The 22,122-nt window shown below is 39.0% G+C and overlaps 2 protein-coding genes across 8 annotated transcripts in view; one reads left to right on the forward strand and one right to left on the reverse strand.

Moving 5' to 3' along the window:
* ATP2C1 (ATPase secretory pathway Ca2+ transporting 1) overlaps window positions 1-12,649 on the forward strand; it is a 63,598-nt gene extending 50,949 nt beyond the window's left edge. For all 7 annotated transcript variants that reach the window (XM_041466179.1, XM_041466180.1, XM_041466181.1 and 4 more), the window contains 10 exons: window positions 192-362; window positions 1,353-1,450; window positions 4,026-4,076; window positions 4,859-5,025; window positions 6,589-6,657; window positions 8,340-8,456; window positions 9,234-9,381; window positions 10,007-10,102; window positions 10,861-11,002; window positions 11,822-12,649. In XM_041466179.1, the coding sequence (XP_041322113.1) occupies window positions 192-362; window positions 1,353-1,450; window positions 4,026-4,076; window positions 4,859-5,025; window positions 6,589-6,657; window positions 8,340-8,456; window positions 9,234-9,381; window positions 10,007-10,102; window positions 10,861-11,002; window positions 11,822-11,958 (1,196 nt within the window). In that variant the 3' untranslated portion in view covers window positions 11,959-12,649. The remainder of the gene's footprint in view (window positions 1-191; window positions 363-1,352; window positions 1,451-4,025; window positions 4,077-4,858; window positions 5,026-6,588; window positions 6,658-8,339; window positions 8,457-9,233; window positions 9,382-10,006; window positions 10,103-10,860; window positions 11,003-11,821) is intronic.
* Window positions 12,650-16,543: 3,894 nt separating this feature from the next.
* ASTE1 (asteroid homolog 1) lies at window positions 16,544-22,122 on the reverse strand. The gene is made up of 4 exons (XM_041466188.1): window positions 20,456-22,122; window positions 18,574-18,784; window positions 17,328-17,523; window positions 16,544-17,046 (listed from the first exon to the last, which is right to left on the reverse strand). Exons 1-4 carry the CDS (start codon window positions 21,770-21,772, stop codon window positions 16,752-16,754), a joined length of 2,019 nt encoding a protein of 672 aa, XP_041322122.1. The 5' UTR covers window positions 21,773-22,122; the 3' UTR covers window positions 16,544-16,751.

Genomic DNA, 22,122 nt, shown 5'->3' on the forward strand with positions numbered 1-22,122 from the left:
GAAGACAAGAGTGTACCTAAGTAGGCTACTGTGTATGCTCAGCATTGCTAGTACCAAGGTTTAAAAAAAGTAAAATATCAATTCCAGCCCTTTGCTTTATGCTGGCCTGTTAGTTAGAAACAGTTGTTTTAAATGCTGATGTCAACATTAATTTGAAATATTAACATTTTTATTTCTTTTTCTTCTTAAAGTTCTGGCCTTAGCTTCTGGTCCTGAGTTAGGACAGCTGACTTTTTTGGGGCTGGTGGGAATTATCGATCCCCCGCGGACTGGTGTAAAAGAAGCTGTTACTACACTCATCACCTCAGGAGTTGCAATAAAAATGGTTACTGGAGATTCACAGGAAACTGCAGTTGCCATTGGTATGAACAGTTCACTTCCTTTCATATTTTCTTGTTTTCTGCTTAGCTAATTGTTAGGAAGTATGTGTATTAAGTCTTTAACATTTGTGAGTTCTGTATTTTGGATTAATATATGGCACGGTGGAATTAGCAGGGGAAAAGACCCAAAAAACCCACGACCCCAGCCTGAAGTAGTACTTTGGTTTCAGCTTGAATAGCAGCTTTTCCAGTTTGGTTAACATGACTTTGGCTGTTTGAAACTGTATTTTTTTCATGTTGCTTACTTATTACATATGCTTGATTTCTGATTCTTACTGTTACCTCACCACCACCACCGTGCCTGCCCTCAGCTTTGGGTGCCTGTCTCTGACAGCAGGGATGAACTAAAAGAGCCAGTGACAAGGAATAATGATGTATGGCACTTCAGTGCTGCCTAGTACAGTTTTGTCCATATAACTAAGTTTGAACCTTAAGTATTATTAATAAATATTTAAGCAAACTACTTACCTTCTTTTTACAATACAATGCATTAAAGAACAAGCACTTTAGCCAGAATAAGAATTCTTTATAGACAGGATGATCAACAGTTCAGTGTGCACGTGAAGAGTATACCCCCAAAGTCAGTATTTTATCAGAGGTTTTTTTTTTCTTTGTCTCCCTCATGTTATTTTTCATTTTCTGTCATGTTATTTTTGAACTGTAAATTCTTTGAGACAACTGAGCTCCTGTATTTGTTTATATGACACCTGACAGAATCAATTACAGACCTTTAGACCTAAAAAGACTAAGCAAATAATTATCTGATTTAGGATAGACTTTGTAGCATGTTGTTGTTACTCAAGAGTTCATTTACTCTAACATACTGAATCAGTAACGTACTAGGATGTTCTGCTCCAGGTGTTTCAAATCTGAAATGCTGCAGAAAATATTAGTATTAAAAAAAAAAAATTGAGTAATTAATGGCTTAAAAGGGTAAATTATTATAATAAGGTTTTTATGACTCTTTTACAGCTAGTCGACTAGGACTGTATTCCAAAAATTCACAGGCAATCTCTGGAGAAGAGATAGATGATTTGGATATTCAGCAGCTTTCTCAAATAACACCAAAGGTTTGTTTTGATATACTACTGACTGAAATGTGGCAAAGGATACATTTACATATTGAGAAATGCTTTTTTTCTGTGGCAAGCTAAAATATAATTTCTGAGTGACAAATAATATTGTTCTAATAAGTATCTTTTGGTCTGACATATGACCAATATGAAAATCTATTTTGTTCAAACTTGCACAGTTATATTTTTCGATATAAAAAGATAAAGAATAAATTTCTTCTGTCTCTTTTAGTGATTCAGGGGTTTTTTTTATCTTTAACTTTCATTTTGCCACCTCTTACTGAACATCACCTTTTTATTTTATTTCTGAGCAACTCAGTTGAGCAACTCTGTTTATATAATCTTAGAGTATGCATGTTCAGACAGTCCATTCTTTTGTAATTTGTAAGACTTGTCTGTGTTTTTAATGATTTTGATCGATCTGAGGTCACTAGTTGGGAATTTTGAAAGGGTGTATTTATTAAGTTACTGCTTAATACTGTTTAGTTATTAAATAACTAAATAGATTAACCAATGTCCAGGCTATGAATTTGAAGATATAATCAAATACAATAGAGGTTTAGGTTTAGCTAGGTTACAAAATTCTTGCATCAAAATGCTGCTCTTTTTGCAAGGGACTGCAAAATTAGACTGCAGCATGCTTGAGCCTGGTGTAAGCAAGCCAAAAGCCAATATTTGCAGTGAAGAAATGTGTATATCAGCTTTCTGCCTTTTCTTAGTGACTCACAGAAACTGGGAAAAAGAATTGTGTGTAATAGTAATTTTTTTGGTTTATGTGGCAATACATGTTCTTAAGGGCTGTCCACATTAAATAACTGAAATAGATACAAATTTACTTACACGTTTGACCTTTGACCCAATTGCTTTTCTAGGTGTTTGCTTAAAATCTTACTAGGAATTAAAATTGACCAATAAGATTAATAGCTGTATACAGTCTAAACTGATTAGTGAGAAATCTAGCTCTTTGTCAGTGTTGTGGTTTGACCAGGAAGGGGGGGGACGGGGACAAGATGCCCAGCCGCTGGTAGACTGGGCTGAGCTTTTAATCCCTTTGGAATTGAAACAGTAGAAGCTGTAAAAATCACTGATCCTCCCCAGCTGAGAACTGAGAGGAGACGGAAGATGGGAAAGAAGAAGGTTTGAGTAGGTGAAGAAATGTCAGCAGATGAAAATGCCCTAGATAGAAGAGATGATTGGAGTGGCTTTAGCTAGACTTTTCTCTTACATAGCCACGGGCAAAACCCATTTCTTCCGATAATACAGAGACTGCACCTTGGGAGAGGCGGTTGACCAGAAGCCAGGAGTGACAAGGCCGTCAGGAGAAGTAGAGGGAACAGAGATGAGGGGGAGGGTGTGGTGGAACCCTCTGCCTTCAGCGAAGGATCTCTGTTCCTGAGCCCCAGGCCCCAGGGGACTGAATATGGGGGGGACAGGTGTCCCAAATGGCGAGAAGCAGCCACTTCTTAGAACTAGGCGATGCATTGTTAAAAAGAGCCTAAAAAGCAGTTTAGATCCATAGCCAGTGGTGAAAGCACTGGACATAGAAAGAAGATAGTCACCATAGCAGCTTTCTCTTCGAGCAGCTGCCATGTGTGACATGGAAGCACAGGAGGTTCCATCTGTGCTTCCTGGAGAGGCCCATGGTGCAAGAGGGAGACTCCTCTCTCCTGATGGACTGGGGGGAGCTTGTGTGAAGGAGGGTATTGGAGTGAGAATTGAATGCTAGAGGGGATTTGAGTGTTAGAGGGGTGGGGGAAGGAAGAGTGTTTTGGAAGTGTTCCATTGTAGATTGTTGTGTGTGTTTTTTTCCTTTTTTCCCTTCTGTTTCTGTGTTGTAGATTAATAAAGTGTTGTCTTTTCCCTCCATTCCCAAGTTAGAGCCTGCTTTGTTCTGTTCCTGGGTCACATCTCACAGTAACCATTTTAAAAATACACCTTTTCATGAGAGCACTGGCGCTGTGCCAGAGTCAATCCATGACAGTCAGGCTTCTTGAAAAGGAAAAATACTAACTGTATGGAGATTATGGAAAACTAAATTCCACATGCTCAAATTTCAGTTTACAGAGTAGTCCAGAGACCAAGAAAAATCTGAAAATTGGTCCTTCCAAGTGAGAATTTTTGATTATCTTTAAAACTTCAATTGTTAATAATATGCTATAAACTAGTAAAATTGAAGTATCCCTAGTATCCCTAGTAGCTTGTCACTTGTGCTGACAAGCAAAAAGGATGTTGATTGTCAAGTCAGCACCACAACTGCCTGCGTGAATTTAGTCAGGAAGGCCAGCAGCAAGCCATTAAACCTCAGTTGCTTCATTATTTTAGAAGGCTTTTAAATTGCACATTCTATCTTGAAATAAGTAGCACTAACTTTGTTTACCAGAACACACTTTGACTCTTCTCTAAAGTTAGTGATTTCACTCAATTAAAAACAGGTCACTGGTGGTTCAGCTTAAGACCTAACAGGAATACAGTTGGCCTTTGATTATATTTTTTACCCTCTACCTTAAGAGAATCCAATGCAATTCTTTACATATCTGAAATTTTCACCACTACTTCATTACTCTTTTAATAGGTTGCAGTATTCTACAGAGCCAGTCCCCGGCATAAATTGAAAATTATAAAGGTAAGTCTTCTAGAGGGTCAAATGCTGCACTGTTGCTGTGGGTATTGCCTGTGCTGCCTTTACTTAAACTATAATGTGCTACAGTGTGTCAAGGTGAAACCAGATATGCATCTGATTTGGCAGTGAAGTGAACTTGAAAATATTACCTAGAAAAATGCATAGTGCCCACAAGGAATAGGTAGGTAACATTGTGCTTTCTTCTATGTAGGGAGCTGGGGATTGGTTGAGATTTTGTGTCACGTTGCAGTTGAATTGACTAGGAGCCTGAAAGACCCATATTTCTGATACTTGTCAGATGAGATAAAAGGGAATGAATTTCAAGCCATGTCTGTGGCAATGCCTCTATTCAGGAGTTAACAAAAGAGGGTAGCAAAGAAGGAGGGACTCAGTGCAACAATTGGAACAATTAGAAAAGTAACAATAAGGAGAAATCAAAACAGTGAGACCATAGGGATGCATGCAAGACTTGTAAGAAGGTGATAATGGTAATATGCAAATACAATATCTTCTGTTTTCCTCTAGAGTTTTTTTCTTTTGCCTAAAGGCAAATTTTAAATACCTAGCTTTAAAATTTAGGCTGTGAATATATGAACTGAAGTTTAACCCAAAGTCTTGTGTAAAAGCTATTTAAAACAGAAGCAGCTGCTTTTTTCTTTAGGACATTACAGTGCAACTATAAAAAATGGGGGAGGGGGAGCAGTGACACAACCCTTGTATCTAGAATAATTTTTATGGGATGGGTTATTTCAATCTCTGATTTAACTTCTTTTCCCTCTCTTTAGTCCCTGCAAAATAATGGTGCCGTGGTAGCTATGACAGGAGATGGAGTGAATGATGCTGTTGCTCTGAAGGCTGCAGATATTGGTGTAGCCATGGGACAAACTGGAACAGATGTTTGTAAAGAGGCAGCAGATATGATCCTCGTGGATGATGATTTTCAGACAATAATGTAGGTGGCCTTTATGTACATATCTTGTACTATATAGCGTTCATGAGATGTTGCCTGGGTTAAACCAATAGAAGCTTCCCTGAGCTTGTAAATGAGCTTGTAGCTGCTGTAAATGAGTTTTCTGCTCAGTCAGGAGTGTTAGCATGTTTGAAAACATAACTGAGATGAAATTGTGAGTCTGCTAGCAGTTAGTAGATTTCATTCAATTTTGTACTTCAGAAGCATAAAACTAATGAAAAAATGACAAAGCATTCCATTCATGATTATGTAGATCTCTGTTTGTTTTTCAACTCTTAAACGTGGTGATTTCAGAAAAGGAAAAAAATATTAACTATTTAGATAGCACAGGTGAAAATGGGTTATTAGTGTCTGGTAACCAGCTGGTTGTACTTGTTCATTTTTTGGTTGGTGTATTTGAAAAGGAGCTTAGCTAAACTTTTCCTATTTTGACTTTAATTCATCTGACTTTTGAAGGTAGTGATTGTTGACAGAGCTGAACTGCTGTCTGGCAAAATAGCCTTCATTTTGAAATTATGCATCAGTCTTGGAACACTTCAGTTCCAAAGTATGACATTTAACCCTTGGAAAGAAGTGAAATGGAGAAGTACAGTATAAGAAAATCTACCTATATAGCAGTATGTCAGAAGATCATCTGAGGTTGTCACACTAATTCAGCCAACAGAAATGTGCTGTTATGCAAAAACATAACAGAGAAGAGAATCATTTTAACATAGGCAGAAGAGTGCATAGGAAGGGCATCTGTAGTAAGTACTTTACACGGGCTTGGTGAGGTAATTTTGCTGGATTGTATTATCCAGTTTTGCTCATGTCATCAGGAGAGTTCTCAATAGGAGAGAGAGAAGAGTGGTGAATACTAAGGAAAAAAAGAAGTATGAACTTTCATAGTTTTACATATTTTCCCCACCCTTTTAAATATTTTTAAGGTACCAAAGGAATGCTATTTAATTACTGGGGGAGTGTAAGAAAAAAATCAGTTTTATTTGCAGCAAAGTAGCCTTGATTTGGGTACCAGAAAATCCTTTCTCACTGCAGTAATTGTGATAATGTGATAGGCAAGTTGTGACACATGTTAGGGGTTGTGAAGATGGTCTGTACATATTTCATTCTGGTACAGGAAGAATACATGGTCCTCTAAAACCATGCTGTATTTCTGTGCTTTTTTTAAAGTGTGTGTGTGGGGGAGTTGTTGGCTTTTTGGGTTTTGTTGGTTTTTGTTTTATTTTTTTTTAATTATCTGACTTGATTTAGAAGGATCAAGGATGGTGGTAAATTTTGGACGTAGAGGAGATCTTACTCTAATAATTACATTTTCAGAGTTAAGCATCTGAAAAAATAACTTGTGATTATTCACAATCACAGAATAGTTTGGGTTCTTATAGTCAAGTTGAAAAACAATGACTGCCAAAGTTAAAAGAACCTCAGCTCCATTTGTTTCTTGCTGTTTTATTGGTGCTTAAATTAATAGCTTTTTTGGCTTGCTTTAAGCTTTTTTTGACAGTAGATTAATTTGTCTTGTAATGTAATCTTTGTTTTTAATTGCAGGTCTGCAATTGAAGAGGGTAAAGGAATTTATAATAATATAAAAAATTTTGTTAGATTTCAACTGAGCACGTAAGTTTGAAAAGCTGTCAGTATCAGAAGTTTCTTGTGAATGAATCAAAGCATGAAGCAGATGCATAAATTCATGTTAATACTGTAAATTTTGAGTAGGATGCTGATATACTGTGCTTTTGAGTTTTCACTATTTTGTGTTTGGTGGCTTGTTTTATTTTTAAAGACCCAGAAGGTAGTGCAATAAACAGACATGTAACTTTGTCACGGTTCTTCCTGTTGAGATGTGTGAAGTGAGTTACTGAAGGGATAATGAGAAGCAGCAGAGCTGCCTTTGGGTCCCTGTTTAAATGACAAGTTCATAGTCAGTCCCTCCTTACCCAGTGCATGTATTCAAATGGAGGAAAACAGGGAATCAGGAGGTTAGTTTTTCTGAAATCCATGTACCGGTGTGTGGAATGAGCTAACTATATAGTACTGACTTCCTTTTCTTGCACACACAGATTCATGTGCTGGCTACATAATGTGTATGTATGACAAGAGGACAAGAGTTTATTAAGCCTTAGTTTCAAATTTTTTGTGAGTTTATCTTACTGGATCTGGGACATGTTTTTTCTCTTCACCATGTTGTTCATGTACTTTTTCGAAGCCTTCACAACATTTCAGAGTGGTGTGAAATTTGCAGAAGTTTAAAAACCAAACAAACAACCAAATCTAAAACCTCTAATAAAACAAACTCAAAAAAGCCCCACAAAAATCCCACAAACAACAAATACCACCCAAAAAACCCTCCAGAACAACACAAAATTCACAAAAAAAAAATCCCAACACAACAAAACCCAGAAAAGACCAATTTCTTTACCTGCATAAACACTGTAAGAAGTGGCATATACTTTCAGTATTATCAGGTGTCCTGTCTAGTCTTACCAAGACTAGACTAGGAATCTGCTGCTGAAAAATAACGAAGCACTGATGTTCTAAAAAAGTGTGCTTACCTGTTTTTGATTAATCAGTAACCCGTTGTTTTTTTCTGTCCCTCTTTACAGGGAGAGCATAATAGGGTTCAGTACTGTGCTAAATTTGGAATAATTGTAAGCCTTACTTTATTCTTCTGGTTATGAAACCTCTTAATCTTGCACTGAGAGCAAGTAGTACATACTTGTTTACAGAGGTTTCTAATGCTGAACTTGCAGCCAGCTAATCTGTTTTTCAGTCTTTGGCCTGGCCTTCTCATCTTGCAAGTAATGAGGAGTGGTTGTCAGTATTTTTAGGGAGGTTGAGTAGTACCTTGCCTTGACTGACCAGGCAAACCAGGGACAGGTGCACACAGTGAGTTTGTTTACATCAGGAGAGGAAAAGCAGTTTATTTTTCAAAACCACATTTTGAAATTCCACTTTTGGCACAGGAAAACTATAGGACCCAGTCCCCATAAGAAATCAGTTAGGTGATGGTGAGTGATAATTCTGAAGTGTTACCTAAAAGTTTGAGAGGTTTTGAAATGCAAATTTACTGCCTTTTTATTGCCAGAACAATGCAGTTTTAAATAAGGACTGTGTTAGAATGAGTATTCTAAAGGATTTCATGCTCTACCTTTAAAGTTTGACTTAATGTCTGTCATGATTCACACTGTCAAAATATGTATCCACTCCTAAACAGTTGAAATGTTGATTACAAAGCAGTTATCAGTGGATCCTCAGAAATGTTGAATGCTGACAGTTGTAAAAATGGATTCTTTCAACAGGAGTATAGCAGCACTGACTTTAATCTCACTGGCTACATTAATGAACTTTCCTAATCCTCTCAATGCCATGCAGATCTTATGGATCAATATTATTATGGATGGACCTCCAGCTCAAAGGTAAGTAATTACTCTTAACTCTGTTAGGTTTTGTAGTCCTTTTATTTCAACAAGGGAAATGGTTGCTCTTAAAGGAAACTGTGAGTGTTAAACTTCAGTGAGATGTTTCAGAAATAGCAAACTTTTCTCTACAACTCCGTGAAAGGTGGTTGTAGTCAGGTGGGGGGTTGGTCTCTTTCTCCAGGCAGCAAATGACAGAATGAGAGGACACAGCTTTAAGCTGTGCCAAGGGAAATGTAGGTTGGATATTAGGAAAAAGTTTTTTGCCAAAACAGTGATAAAGTACTGGAATAGTCTCTGCACAGAGAGGTGGTGGAGTTATCATCCCTGGATGTGTTTAAAAAAAGGTTGGATGTGGCACTCAGTGCCATGGTTTAGTTGAGGTGTCAGGCCATGGGTTGGATGTGATGATCTTGAAGGTCTCTTCCAACGCAGTCATTCTGTGTGATTCTGTGTGAACTTTCTCTGTCAACTTCAATGTTTGTAGTATGTTTCTATGTTAATTCTATTTAGTTTGCTTTAGTATCAAATTATATGGGAGCATCAAGGATATCTAAAGATCCATGCCTATGCCCTTGAAACTTGCATGCAGGGTTCTGGCTTCCCTCTGGGCTCTTCCTTTAACCCTCTTCACTACAAGTAGATGGTGGGGTGAGAAGTGGTGAGGAGCTAGCATTAAATCCTCTTTTTCTCAACTCAGAAAATCGAATCCTTAGGTTAGAAGCAGTGAATTAATTTTATGATGATAAAAATATAACATGTTCTTTTAATTGTAAGCCTTGGGGTGGAGCCTGTGGATAAAGATATTATTCGAAAACCTCCAAGAAATCTGAAGGACAGCATTCTGACCAAAAACCTGATCATTAAAATACTGGTTTCATCAATAATTATCGTCTGTGGAACACTGTTCGTCTTCTGGAGAGAGGTATGACAAAAGCATAAAACTTAGAGCAGTAACAACCTAATTTATAAGAAATCCTTTTTATACCAGCAGTTGGAATTCAGAGTTAATATGAACTTTGTAGTGAGTTTTGGCCATGCTTATTTAATACTAGCAGAGAACAGAGGAAGATTTTCAAAACAGTTGCTGAAAAGTGAAATACAGTTTTCCTCCCCAGTCTCTACTGTAACATAGACTTTTTCAGGTTCCAAATCTAGTTTGGAAACTTTGCCCATAGAAAGTAATTATGCAAATCTTCTAGCCAGATTATTATGAAACAGCCATTTGACTTTGTTTTCCCAGTAGAGAAAAATGTTGTGTGAACATTTGGTAGTGCATCACAGAATTCCTGCTATTCCATGTGTTAGTAGAAATGTTGGTCAGAAGGCTTCATTTAATCATGGCTTGGAATTACAAATTTTTATAAATTAGAGGAAATTTCACGTTTGATTTAATAAATCGGCTTGGGACAGACAACTGCCTTTTGCTTTCATTCCCTAACTGGTAAAACTTATTGTAGAATTATTGTAATAATTTTGTTTAATTGCCTTTGTTCAATTGTGGAGGGTTTAAAGCATGCTAAAGCCATTTCATTTTATTTTGTTGGCAGTTAAGAGACAATGTAATAACACCACGAGATACAACCATGACTTTCACCTGTTTTGTATTTTTTGATATGTTCAATGCTTTGAGTTCTAGATCTCAGGTAAGTGATTCATACTGTCCATTTACACAGTATTAACACAATAATCAGTTTTCTTTGAGGGAAGATCTTGCTGTGTTTGTTTCAAGTGTTTTCCTGCAGATTTACTTCACATCTGCTGTTAAGCTCAGAGTTTAATGTATTTACTAGGTAGGTAATTCTTAAATTACAGATAAATTAATTACTTAATTTGTTTACAGGGTGGTGTCCTGAAAAAAGCAAGAAAGTTGTTATTAAGAGCTGAAGTGTGATGGTCCTTGGTATTGCTGTATATACTTAGTTGTTTTTTTTTTTTTTCTCTTCCTGTAAATTCTGTCAGTTCAGCAGCCTTACCAAAACGTGAAAATTCTTGAAGGCCCATAGTCTGAGGAAAATTTCTGAAACTGTTCTGTATTATCTCTGTATATTTTTTCATTTTAAGGAAACAAGTCTGAAATTTTGTGATAGTATACATTACTACATTTACTGTAAGTTGCAGTCTTATCTGTTATGGAATAGTGATGGGGTAACCTTTTCCTGATGAATTCTGCTTGTGGAATAGTAAGATCAATATGCAAGTTCTTGACTATGAAGACAAGAATTGTACTCTATTTACCAGGGAGAAAATGCAATTAACCTGTTCAAGAACTTGTTCTGGGTTATCTAAGAGGTCAACAGTAATATTTTATATTTTGCTAGAAGTCTGGATGAAAAGAAATTGTAGTTTCTTGTCTAGATAGTTAAGATTGCATGTACCTTGTAACATATTATTGTTTTTACAGACAAAATCTGTGTTTGAGATTGGACTTTGCAGTAACAAAATGTTCTGCTATGCTGTCCTTGGATCTATAATGGGGCAGTTGTTGGTCATTTACTTTCCTCCACTTCAGAAAGTTTTCCAAACAGAGAGCCTGAGTGTCTTGGGTAAGAACTGTTCCCTTTTCAAAACTGCTCATTAAGGATTAATTTATGAACTTATAACTTTATAAAAGTATAAGAGCACTTTCTGGCTGTTTGCATACAACAGGAACACAAAGCCTGCTGATGCTTTTTGTTTTGTGAATTTTTTAAAAATATTTTAAAATCACTCTAGAAGTTTTCTTTGGGAACCATGATTTAAATGCATATGGTACATAACTGATCAGTGTGTTCTTAAATTTTTATAAAGGTGCTTATTTATTTGGAAATTTTTAATATAAATTTTGTTGCAGGCAAAGTTGACTTTGTAGGTTTCTGAGCACTGTTAATTTAACTAGTTCACAAATTTTTTCTCTAAATATAAACACCTTACTTAAAAAGCCAATCCTTTAATATTGATTGCATTGTCATAGGGTAAAGAAACAGGAGGATTTTAAAAAGCTATAGGTGCATAATGCTGTTGGCAAAGGTTTATTACTTCTGTAACTTTCTGGATTTAAGTGATTATAATTAAATAAATTTATTTATTGTAGCATAATTTCTGATTATATTGATATTATTTTTTCAGAATTAAGTTAATTAGGTTGCTGAAAATAAGTCTATGAAATACTTTAAAAGCTTTTAATGTCTTGTGTGTAGTTATGACTTGTGCATAAACCATGCATGTTAATCTTCTGGGCCTGCAAAGAATTGAATCTTGCTTCATTTCTCCTGAACTTCCCAATGATTGGGAGAAAATTTGAAAGTCTTGTAAGTCTTCTTCTTTTTTAAGTCTCCCCACAGCCTTAAATAGCAATTTTAAAGAAAGCTAATTATCTCTTCCAGATTTACTGTTTCTTCTGGGACTCACTTCCTCTGTGTGCATAGTGACTGAGCTAATAAAGAAGTTTGAAAGAAGCAAGGAAAAGATCCAGAAACGTGGAAGTTCTTCTTCATCAACTTCGTCTTTTCTTGATGTATGATGCATATTGCATTCTTGTGTTTGCAAACTTTAGTGATTGCTGTCTAAAGATGTTGGAGAAAGCAAAACACTATCTGGAGGATAAAGAAATCCTGAGGGCTTTTGACAAGTCCTTTGTTTCACTGGCTGATGAGGAACTTCATGTTTCAAGACTGTTTAGAATTTAACTTCCAGCTGTGGAAGTAACAAATGAAATTATGCAACTTTGGTAACATTTTTCCTCAAGCATAAATTTACTTTTAAGATTGAATGGTATTGTGGGGGGGAGGGGGCAGGGGTTAATTTAAAGAAAGATCTAAGCCCAAGTCCCATTTTCTGCACTTAAAAGATATAACTGTGTAAAATCCTTCTCTTAGATATAAATATTTTAGTTTGTTTTTATTTAAAGCATTGTACTATTCTACTTTTATGGTGGTGGGACTTTGCTACTAATACAAGGATAAAAATATTTCAGAGGCATTCCACTGGGTTTAGAGTCTGTCACAAGAGTGCCATATTCTAGCTACTGTATTTATTTACTTTATCCTGCAATGTGTAAGCGGCTCAAGTACCTTGTGCTACAGTTTTTTTGTATCCCAAGTTTGGTTTTTTTTTGCACAGGATGTGACCGCTGTCGGATCACTGTTTTTCTTTTCTTTTTCTGTGATTGAAAAGCCTATACTGCAATTTGAAGTAAATGTTTGCTTTTCTTATAAGTGTGTCGTCTCTTTGTTTTAAAAGAAACTGGCATTTACACCAAATGAACGAACTTGTTTTGATATCATTAAAGATACAGGCTTTGTTTCATTTCTAGTTCCATATTGACTTTAGCTTATGACTGTGAGATCACTTGAGTGCTTTATAAGAGAGTAATTACGGAAATTTTTTGTAGTGTACTGAATTAGAAAATTAATGCAATATATTATTCAATTTCCTCGCTGGGCAAAAAAACCCCTATCCATCTCTCAAAGAAGCTTCATTTTTCTTCCTGTTCATAAAAAAATCCCCCTTTTCCTGGTAGGGTAACTTTGAATTTTAACCCTCAGAATTATTTTGGAGCTAGAAAAGCATTATAGTAGATTTGTTTTGACATTGTAAAATTATTTTTAATATATTACAATGTCTGAATACTTTAATATTCACTAATTGGAAATAGTGCTTTCCTCAAAATAGTCTTGCCCTGTTGTCATCAGTGTCATCTTATCACCCTTTCAGGAAATGCAAGGAACTATCACCTAAAGCATCTTGAAAAGACGATGCCTAAAGATTGCTGGGGGAGGTCAAAGACACAGTGGTATCTCTTTCCCTTGTACACTTGTGCATGTGCGTCTCTCCTCACTCTAGCCTGAAAGTGTGGCAGTGGCATTGGCTCTGCCCCACACTGTCACAGTGCTCATCCTGCCATTTGAGGGGGACTTTTCTTCAACAGACACTGGGATATTTCTGCACTTGCCATTGTGACTTGGCCCACATGCCGTGCTCAAAAGTGCAGTATGAATTTCTCTGCTAATGTTACTGGAATTTTTTTCTTCTTTTTGCCTTTAGGATTCCTAGACTCTGCCAGGAAATGGGTCTGCAGACAGCATGAATGCCCATTCAGTCTGCTTTATACATGCAGCTCATCCATGGCTCCTCCTGACCCTCAATATGTCCATAATACCTGGTCTACCAATGTGCTGGAGATGTGATTGTGTAAAGACAAAGATCCTGTTGGCCCTCAAAGATCACTTGGCCCTCATCTCTTCCTGGGGTTGTTACCACTGAGCTGGGAGGGCCTGAACAACATGACCTCTTACAGAAATGCTCTTGTGTCTTCAAGAGAAAGTTTCTTACTTGCAGCAGTTCTGCCTTTCAGAAGTAGGGCAAATTTGACAGGAGTTGAACAATTACTGTCTTCGGCATGGAGGGCTGTGGCTGTTCAATATTGTAGCGTGTTCAGTATTTTAATACAATTTCAGAACATGTCATTAATAAAATCCTTAGTATTCATTAATAAAGACAGATAGTAAAAGCTGGCAGTGCATGCTGATGAAGAATCTTGAACAAAGTTCGATTTTGTGAAGGGACAGCAGCTACACCTTTCACATAATAGGTCTTATCTTGTGGTTGATATTCTTCTGTGGGTTTTGACTGCTTTGTGCTCTGCTCTTGGTCTTGGAGTCCCAGAAATCTAGGTAAGTACAGATGAATGCTAGATTGTTATCTTAGCTTGGAAGTGTCATTGCCAAGTCCTTAAACAAATGTTACCAAGTGCCCCTTTCCCAGCCCAAGTCCCAGTTTCTGAATAAGGTATGTCATTCTAGACAAATAAAATTTCAGTCTCTTAAGGACAAATTTGCCTTATTGCAGGGTGGGCTTAGTTGACTGCAGTTCACTTAAATTTGCTAGAAGTTTTGATGCTGTGTTTTCCAATGGAAGGAAAAATACTAACAAGTAATAAATCTAGTTAAATGTCATTATATATAAAACATGCCTGGACTGAATTCCATTGCCGTTATTTTGGCTCGTCTTGTGATTCATTACCACTTTACAGCAAGTAAAGTGAGCAGGTTTGAGATATTTTTTTCCCAGAGCAGTTGAATCAATAGTGGTAATTTTCCATAAAAATTAAGAGACATTTCTTATGGGGTAGAAATAAGCAACAGCAGAGGAATTTACTTGCTTCTACTGAAGCATGGAATAAAGAATTTTGGTTTTAGTAAGTAAAGGCCCTTTATTTTTTAATTTTCCTACAAGAAGATGGAAGACCTATAATGAGTCAAACAGGAAAACTGTTATACTTTAAATTCTGCATGGTAACCCTAGAATCAGTAATTATTTTCTTCAGCCTACAGGACTGGGTTTTGCAATGAGTGTGTATTATTTTATTAGCAATAATGAACAGCTGAATTCTGCATTGAGAACATATTTCCACTACAGCAATTCTTAATTGAGTCAGCTTTCCCGAAGATATTCTCAGAATACCATGTGGTCATAGCAGTGTTTTTAATCCCAAAGTGGAATATTTGACCTTATTCTAGTCTTCTGAATTATCTGATTGAAAATATGACTTACCAAGTCTCAAGCATTTTTACGATCTCCAGAAGTTTTCTGATGTGGGATTCAGAGTAAATTAAGATCTCTCTTCTCATCAGCAAAGTGGAATCAAATACACCTGTATTTTTATATTTAAGACTTATTTTGCATGTGACTATTTCTGATGATTAAAAACTCTAGGAAATTACAAGTTTGGTAAAATAAAACTTATGGGCTTATAATAGAGACGAGGATGATTTGGACAATTAAGAATTTCAGTTTTAGTTAGTAAAATCAGTAACTGTAACCCCTTTCAACTTTTATTTAAATAAAAGTCATCTGATGGAAATGTGATGCTGTACTCAGAAACCTATAGAGAAATGGGTTGTGAGGGTCTGGCTTGTGTGGTTGGGTGTACGTGCCATCTGCTGGTAGTTCAGGAAGTAGCAGCTTTTGTACTGGGAAAAAAGTTACATCTTGCTAGGACAGGCTGTATCTCAAATATAGTTTTCTCTCTAATGTAACATCTCATAGATCATAGATTCTTTTCTCATTGACTATATTTGGGCAGTATCAACACTCAGCTGTATGATACAGGAGATCTTTCCTCTAAATAATAAGATATGGTGAGTTATTTCCATGGGAACAGAGGTAACAGGGAGCATAAGCAGGACTGAAAACTTGAACACACAATACAGGAATCAAGCTTGAATTCTGGTAAGTTATGGGCAAAACTTTGACGATTAGAGGTTGAAGTCATGATTTTCCTAAATACAAGAAAAGATGTGGATTCTTAAGAAGAAAAACCACAAATGTAACTGTTTTACATAGGGAAAACCAATAGTTTAATAAGAAAAGTATTTACATAAATTGACTAATTATACTGGAAAGTTTGCTAATGCAAAGCACTAAGGAATATCTGATGTAGGATTTAAAAAAATATTGTTTTTCAGTATTACTGTGTAGATAGCAAGGGTTTATCAAGTAATTAGTGTACATAGGGTAAGTCAGAACAGGTCTGTTTTTTAATATAGCCGTTGTATAAAGAATAAGAGTGACAACAGCTTTAATAGCAGAGGATTGTACACAATTACTGTGACAACTACTGAGAATCAGCAAACCTGTAGAAACTTGCTTCCATGTGACAGCTTTGTTTGTGCATGTAACTCTTTATTTAACACATCATAGGGGGAAGGGGGAGAAATAAGATCTGAAGTTTCTCCCTGAGTATTGACAGAACCTGTAATACTGCAAGCACAACTTACTCAGTTGTCACTGAACAGAGCTACCTCTCCCTGCAAGTAAAAGTACTCCACCAGTAATGATGGATTTTACAGTATTTTTAAACCTGCCAGTTTCTATTTCAATCTCAACTTTTAGACTGTGACCACTGTGTTCCTCAAACACAAACTTGAAAGTTGCATTTTTTTGTAAATGAAGTGTTCAGGGAGATGAGACAGAGCCAACTATAAATGTTCAGGAAAAGAATTCCTCTATAATAGTCCTGGTTTGAAATGCTAAACAACTTTGCTCTCATTTTCTTTTGGACTGATACCCTTAAAGAAAAACAAAACACCAAAATTTTTAGACAGCATTTCTTTTATACAAATGTAAGTTACAAAATGTAAAGTTAAAAAATGTAAGTTACAAAAAGGTAAATAAAAATACCCTGAAGCAAGGTTTTTGGTAAAGATTGAATCAGGAACTTGTATGAAAACAGTTGAGCAAATTCCAATACAGTCACATATTTTAATGTTACTTCTTTCATCAGCATTAGAAGTTATTCCAAGAATAGTGCTTTCAGTCATCCACTTCCAGTGCTGCAAACCTATTAACATTGCATAAATGCTGAGTTTCTGGCACAGCACATCGGGTGGCTGTTTTTTTCTTACTAGATGCTTTCCTCTTTTTGCAGGACCCTGATCTGGTCTTGGTCATCTTCTGAAAGAAGTCTGGAGAGACCATTGACTCCAATGTATTTAACAAACCCAGATAAAGCTGAGCCATTTTTGGAGATAAGAGAAACAGATTTTCCACTGAAGGTGCTGATTTAAGTTCTTGATACAGTCTGTGCACAAGGGTCCCAGTGTAAAGCCTGCTCAAAAGAAGGAGAGAATCTGCATTTAGAATTGCACTTCAATAGAACAGGTACAGAAACATGTTGCTTGATGACAAAAACATACAGTATCCAACATTCAACTCCTATGCTAAGTGTAGTTTTCTTTATAAAAAGTGCTTTTTTTTAGTAACTCCTTTAAAGAAGGGAGTTTTGCTGTAAGTACTGGCCAAAGGAGTTTGACAGAGAAAATGAAACATGTTAATACATTCATTCCATCAGGGGCTTGTGTGGAAAGCAGATCTCTGGAACAACCTTACCTACTTAGGTCTGGCTCAGAGAGAGGAGTACCAAGTAGCTGGTTGAGATACAATCCCATCTGAAGACAGCACTGCCACTGGCAAAAACTGTGTGCAGCATCTAAATCAAAGTCGTTATTCTGCAATTTCTTTTCCTTCCATTTTAGAAATTCGTTATATGCAACGCTGTCATCTTCAGCAGGCAGAACTGTGGGATCTAGGTTATAAATAAAAAATAACTTGGAAATAAATGTTCTGCTGTGAACAGTACAAAAGGTATCTGCAATATGTCTTCTCCCTGGTTCTGCCTGAAAGGAAGAGTGTAGCCCAGGGGGGTGGTCTCTTCTCCCAGGTAACAATTGATAGGACAAGGAGAAATGGCTTTAAGTTGCACCAGGGGAGGTTTAGCTTGGACATTAGGAGGAATTTCTTCACAGAAAGGGTGATTAGACACTGGAATGGGCTACCCAAGGAGGTGGTAGAGTCATTGTCCCTGGAAGTGTTTAAGGAAAGACTGGATGCGGCACTCACTGCCATGGTCTGTTTGACAGGGTGGTTTTTGCTCAGGCATGGGTTGTTCTCTGTGATCTCAGAGGTCTCTTCCAATCTAATTGATTCTGTGTGATAAAATCCAAACAAGCTTTCCATCTCACTACAATCTACGTGGAAACCCTGTCAGTCTGGTTTCTACAAACCAGAACATAAAGAAACTGTATAACTGGCATGCATTGTCTTTGCCATCAAATGAAGGACTCGTGGAGGAAAGTCCCATATGACCTAACAGGTATAAATATTACTGAAGCAATTTCTGTGATCATTTAATACTTTCAAATTTGCAATGCATAGGCAGAAAAAGTGTGCCTGGGCAACTCATCATTTTTAAGTACAAATGTTTTTAGAAAGACTCACAAGCAAAAAAAATACTGGAATGCTTCAACAGCAGTTTTTTAATGCTGAGTACATTAAGCATATTTTTTGTGACTTTTATATCTGAATTAATATTTTGATCCTAAAGAAAGTACTTATGAATGCAAATTAATGTTTTGCAATGTGGTAAAGTACTGTTTTACCTATATAAAATGTTAAATTAATGGTTAGCACTTTTTTTTTGCGCATATCAATGCACAGAGTGTGACACCTCAGAATATAGTGTAAATCAAGGCTAATCCCTACATTTGGACAACTCCCTGTAAGTGTGGAAAAATGAATTATGGTCTGTATTTTTGTAGCAACTGAACACCTGAAACTGTATTCTTTGGAGACATACCTGGATCATCAGTTATCCTCTGCAGTTCTCCAGAAACTATCATTAGAAGCAGAGCCTTTAATTGGTTCAGCTTAACTCTGGGTTCTGAACGACATATCCAGTAACACGTTACAGCAACAGGGAGCTGTAAATGACTTGGGATAGATTCTAGGAAACTCATTTTCACTCCCAGAGTCTCCAGCAAAAGCATCTGACGGCATGAAACAGGCACCTGAAAATAAATTTAAAAATTGGAGGTAAGAGACTTGATCTGTTGTGAGCAATTTCTAAAAGACCAATAAGTTCCTGGTTAAATTAGTTACCACTATAGGTTTTTGATAAAAAATTATTGAAGTTTCATAGGTATTCTGAACAGAAAATATTTTTTTACATACTACTTAAGACTTTAAAAATGACACAGTTAAACGTCAGGTAGAAAGATAAAAGTAACTGGTAAGTAATTAGTTCCTACCACATGTTCCCTTTTTGCTGAGCCATTTAACTCCCAGAAAATGGTGTTATCAGCTTTGTCCATAACTTCATGCATGCAGAATTGGAGCAAGCTGTTCAGCTGCAATCTGAGTGCTTTGTAAACCTTGATTAGGATTGTTCTGCCTACTCTTAGGCAGACATTCCCACAGCAGAAGAGCAACTGAAGTCAGTTTTGCCTGGAGCATTTCAAATGCTGAACATTTCTTCTTCTAACCTTTTGTTCAATTGATAATTCCCATATATTCACCAAGGAAAGTTGTTGTAGCAGCAAAGCTCAAATTCATTAAACAGCACACACACCAAGGTTGAAGTAAGGTGTCATTAATGTCAAGGAAAGTTGTTGTAGCAGCAAAGCTCAAATTCATTAAACAAACAGCACACACACAAAGGTTGAAGTAAGGTGTCATTAATGTTTCTTAACATGAAACTTGATTTTTCAAGCTCTTAAGTGCTGCGTATTGTTTAAAATGAGTGTGCCAATAACCTGTGTAAAGTAACCTGCACTTTGGACCCACAGCTATCTGTAGCATTTAGTGGGTGTAGCAGTGACAGACTTGGTTCCTTTACAAAGGAGCCACCAGCAAGTGATACAAACATTCAGCACTGCCCATGCACAGAGATGTGTCAACAGTCAATCTGAACTCCAGAATGGACAGAGCTATGTGCCTTAAATTTCTGTATACAAAATCTCAGTTATGCAACTTCGAGAATGGGAGATTACTTCCCCTTATGGCAAGAGTTACAGTCTTAATCATTAGAATTTACATAGAAGTGCTACAATGGTGACTGGAACTAATCTAGTACAACTTTCCTGTGGTTTTCAGGTGTTTTTCAGGTGCTGTTCTGCTCTGTTTGGCAAGCATCAGAGCCATGTTAGCAGGAGCATACTCGGGACAGATAAAACTGCTGGGCAGCTGCAACATTCACACTTGCAATAATGACTTCTAGTAAAAAGGCATGGGTCAGATTTTGTTTCAGAACACTGCTCTGAAACATTATACAGCTTGATCAAATACAAATTAGGTTTCATAGTGTTGAAATCGGACTTTCCTAAACTACACGAAACTGAATTCCTTCCCAAAAAAAAAAAAAAAAGCAAGTATTAGTGTAACAAAATGATGAAATAAGGGCTTCCAATGGAAAATGCAGGGAGTATTGTATATACACACACACTGCAACTTCTCATATAATTTGTCTTGGTACACTTGGAGGGGGCAGGAAGGAAAGGAGATGAAGACAACCTGATGTAGCTTCTTAAATATCACAGATACTTCTGTGTTAAATAGTTACTAACTGAGGCGGCTTGGTTCAGACATCACATTTAGTGGCCAGACGGCAAACGTGAGTCCCAACTATTTTTGTGTCACTCGTGAAACACTGTTAACTATGATCTGTTGTGACAACCATTTACCTCCATTAACTTGTCCAAAGGAAAACGATCATCACAAAAATCTGGGGGTAGGCTTGCTGCTTGAACAAACGTTTTTTTAAGTGTCTTTTGGCATCTGTCAAATTCACATACAATGGGCAGCTCGTTGGTCTGCTTACTTGGAGAAGCATCTTCAGTACTGTGAGATACTCTCAGAAGCAGTCCATAGATAACTTGTCGGATGGGCAGAGCTGTGCTATGAGCACTGGGTCTCTGCATGTTCTCCACCTGAACGCGGAGGAAGGTACTTCTAAGTATCAGGGCATTGATGACGAATGGGGCCAGCTTACCTTTCGCCAAAGCATCAAGTACCCACTGTGGTACGTCTGCTTTCCTGGCAGCCTCGCACTCATAGCTCCCGTTCTGAAAGAAGTCCTCAAGATTCACGTCAGACGGAGCATAGTCCTCCATTGAAGCGCACAGAAGCTCCCGTATTTCTTCCCTCTGGTGTTTCTTGAGGTATTTCAGCACGTTGTCGAGGGCCTCGGCGGGCTCGGCAAACTGCGCCAGCCAGTTCAGCAGCCCCTGGAGGCGGAGGTGCTTGCCGCCCCGCCCCGCCGCGCAGCCCCTCGGCAGGCGCACCTTGCTGAAGAACGCCTCCAGCGCTTCCAGGTCCACGAAGTCGTTCCCGTGCATGACGGCGAAGAGCGGGAGCAGCGCCTTGCTCAGGCGCCCGAAGTGCCCGCAGAACCTCTCTGCGGAGAAGCAGCGGGCGGGCACGTAGCACCCCTGCGGGGCGGCGGCGCTGCCGCGCACGCTCTGCCACTGGAAGTGGGACAGCGGGCAGTAGCCGCCCGCCAGGTCGAACACGAAGAAGTCGCTGTCGAGGGAGAGCACGGGGCAGCCCCAGCGGTTGGCCAGCCCGGCGATCTCCCGGTCGGCCTCGGCGAAGCACTGCACGAAGGGCACGCCGAGCCGGCGCAGCGCCTGCACGAAGGCCTCGCGGGTCAGCAGCGGCGCCAGGCAGCCGCCGGCGCCGCGGGACAGCCCGTGGGCCGCCCGCAGCTGCTCGGCGGCGCGGCGCCGCAGCGTGGGCAGCTTCCTGTCCTCGGCGCCGCGCCCGCCGTCCAGCACCACGAAGGGCGCGACGCCGCAGGCCCGCAGGGCGCCGAAGAAGTCGCTGACGGCCGCGGCGAAGGCGCCGTAGTCGCCGCCGCGTCGGAAGTCGGCGTCGGGGGCGAAGCAGAGGCGGTGGTAGAGGCTGCTGCCGTCGATGACCAGCTTGGTGTCGCGCACCCGCAGCTCGGTGAAGAACACCCCGCGCTCCTCCACGAAGCCCGTGAGCCCCTGGACGCCCATGGCGCCGGAAGCGCTGCCGGCAGTGACACGCGCGGCCCTCCCATCCCGGATCCGCTTCCTCCCGCTCCTCCCGCCCGCCGCAGCTCGGGCGCGCGCGCCGTCTCCTGGCGACGGGGCCGCGAGCGGCGCGGGCCGGGCCGGGAGCGCCGGGAGCCCCGGCCGCTCCCGCTCTGCCAGCGCCAGGCCTGCCCCAGGGAACACGGGGCACCCCAGGCACCGCAGCTCCGCCGTCGGGACGGGCGCTGGAGCGGCGGGGACGTGGGGCACCGCCGGCTCCCGCGGAGTGCCGCCTGTCCCGGAGGGGTGAGGAACGGGGACGCCGCCCTCGCCCCGTGCTGTGTGGGAATGTG

This window comes from Pyrgilauda ruficollis, unplaced genomic scaffold (genome assembly GCF_017590135.1).
Source record: "Pyrgilauda ruficollis isolate IOZ18807 unplaced genomic scaffold, ASM1759013v1 scaffold2, whole genome shotgun sequence".
Classification (NCBI taxonomy): Eukaryota; Metazoa; Chordata; class Aves; order Passeriformes; family Passeridae; genus Pyrgilauda; species Pyrgilauda ruficollis.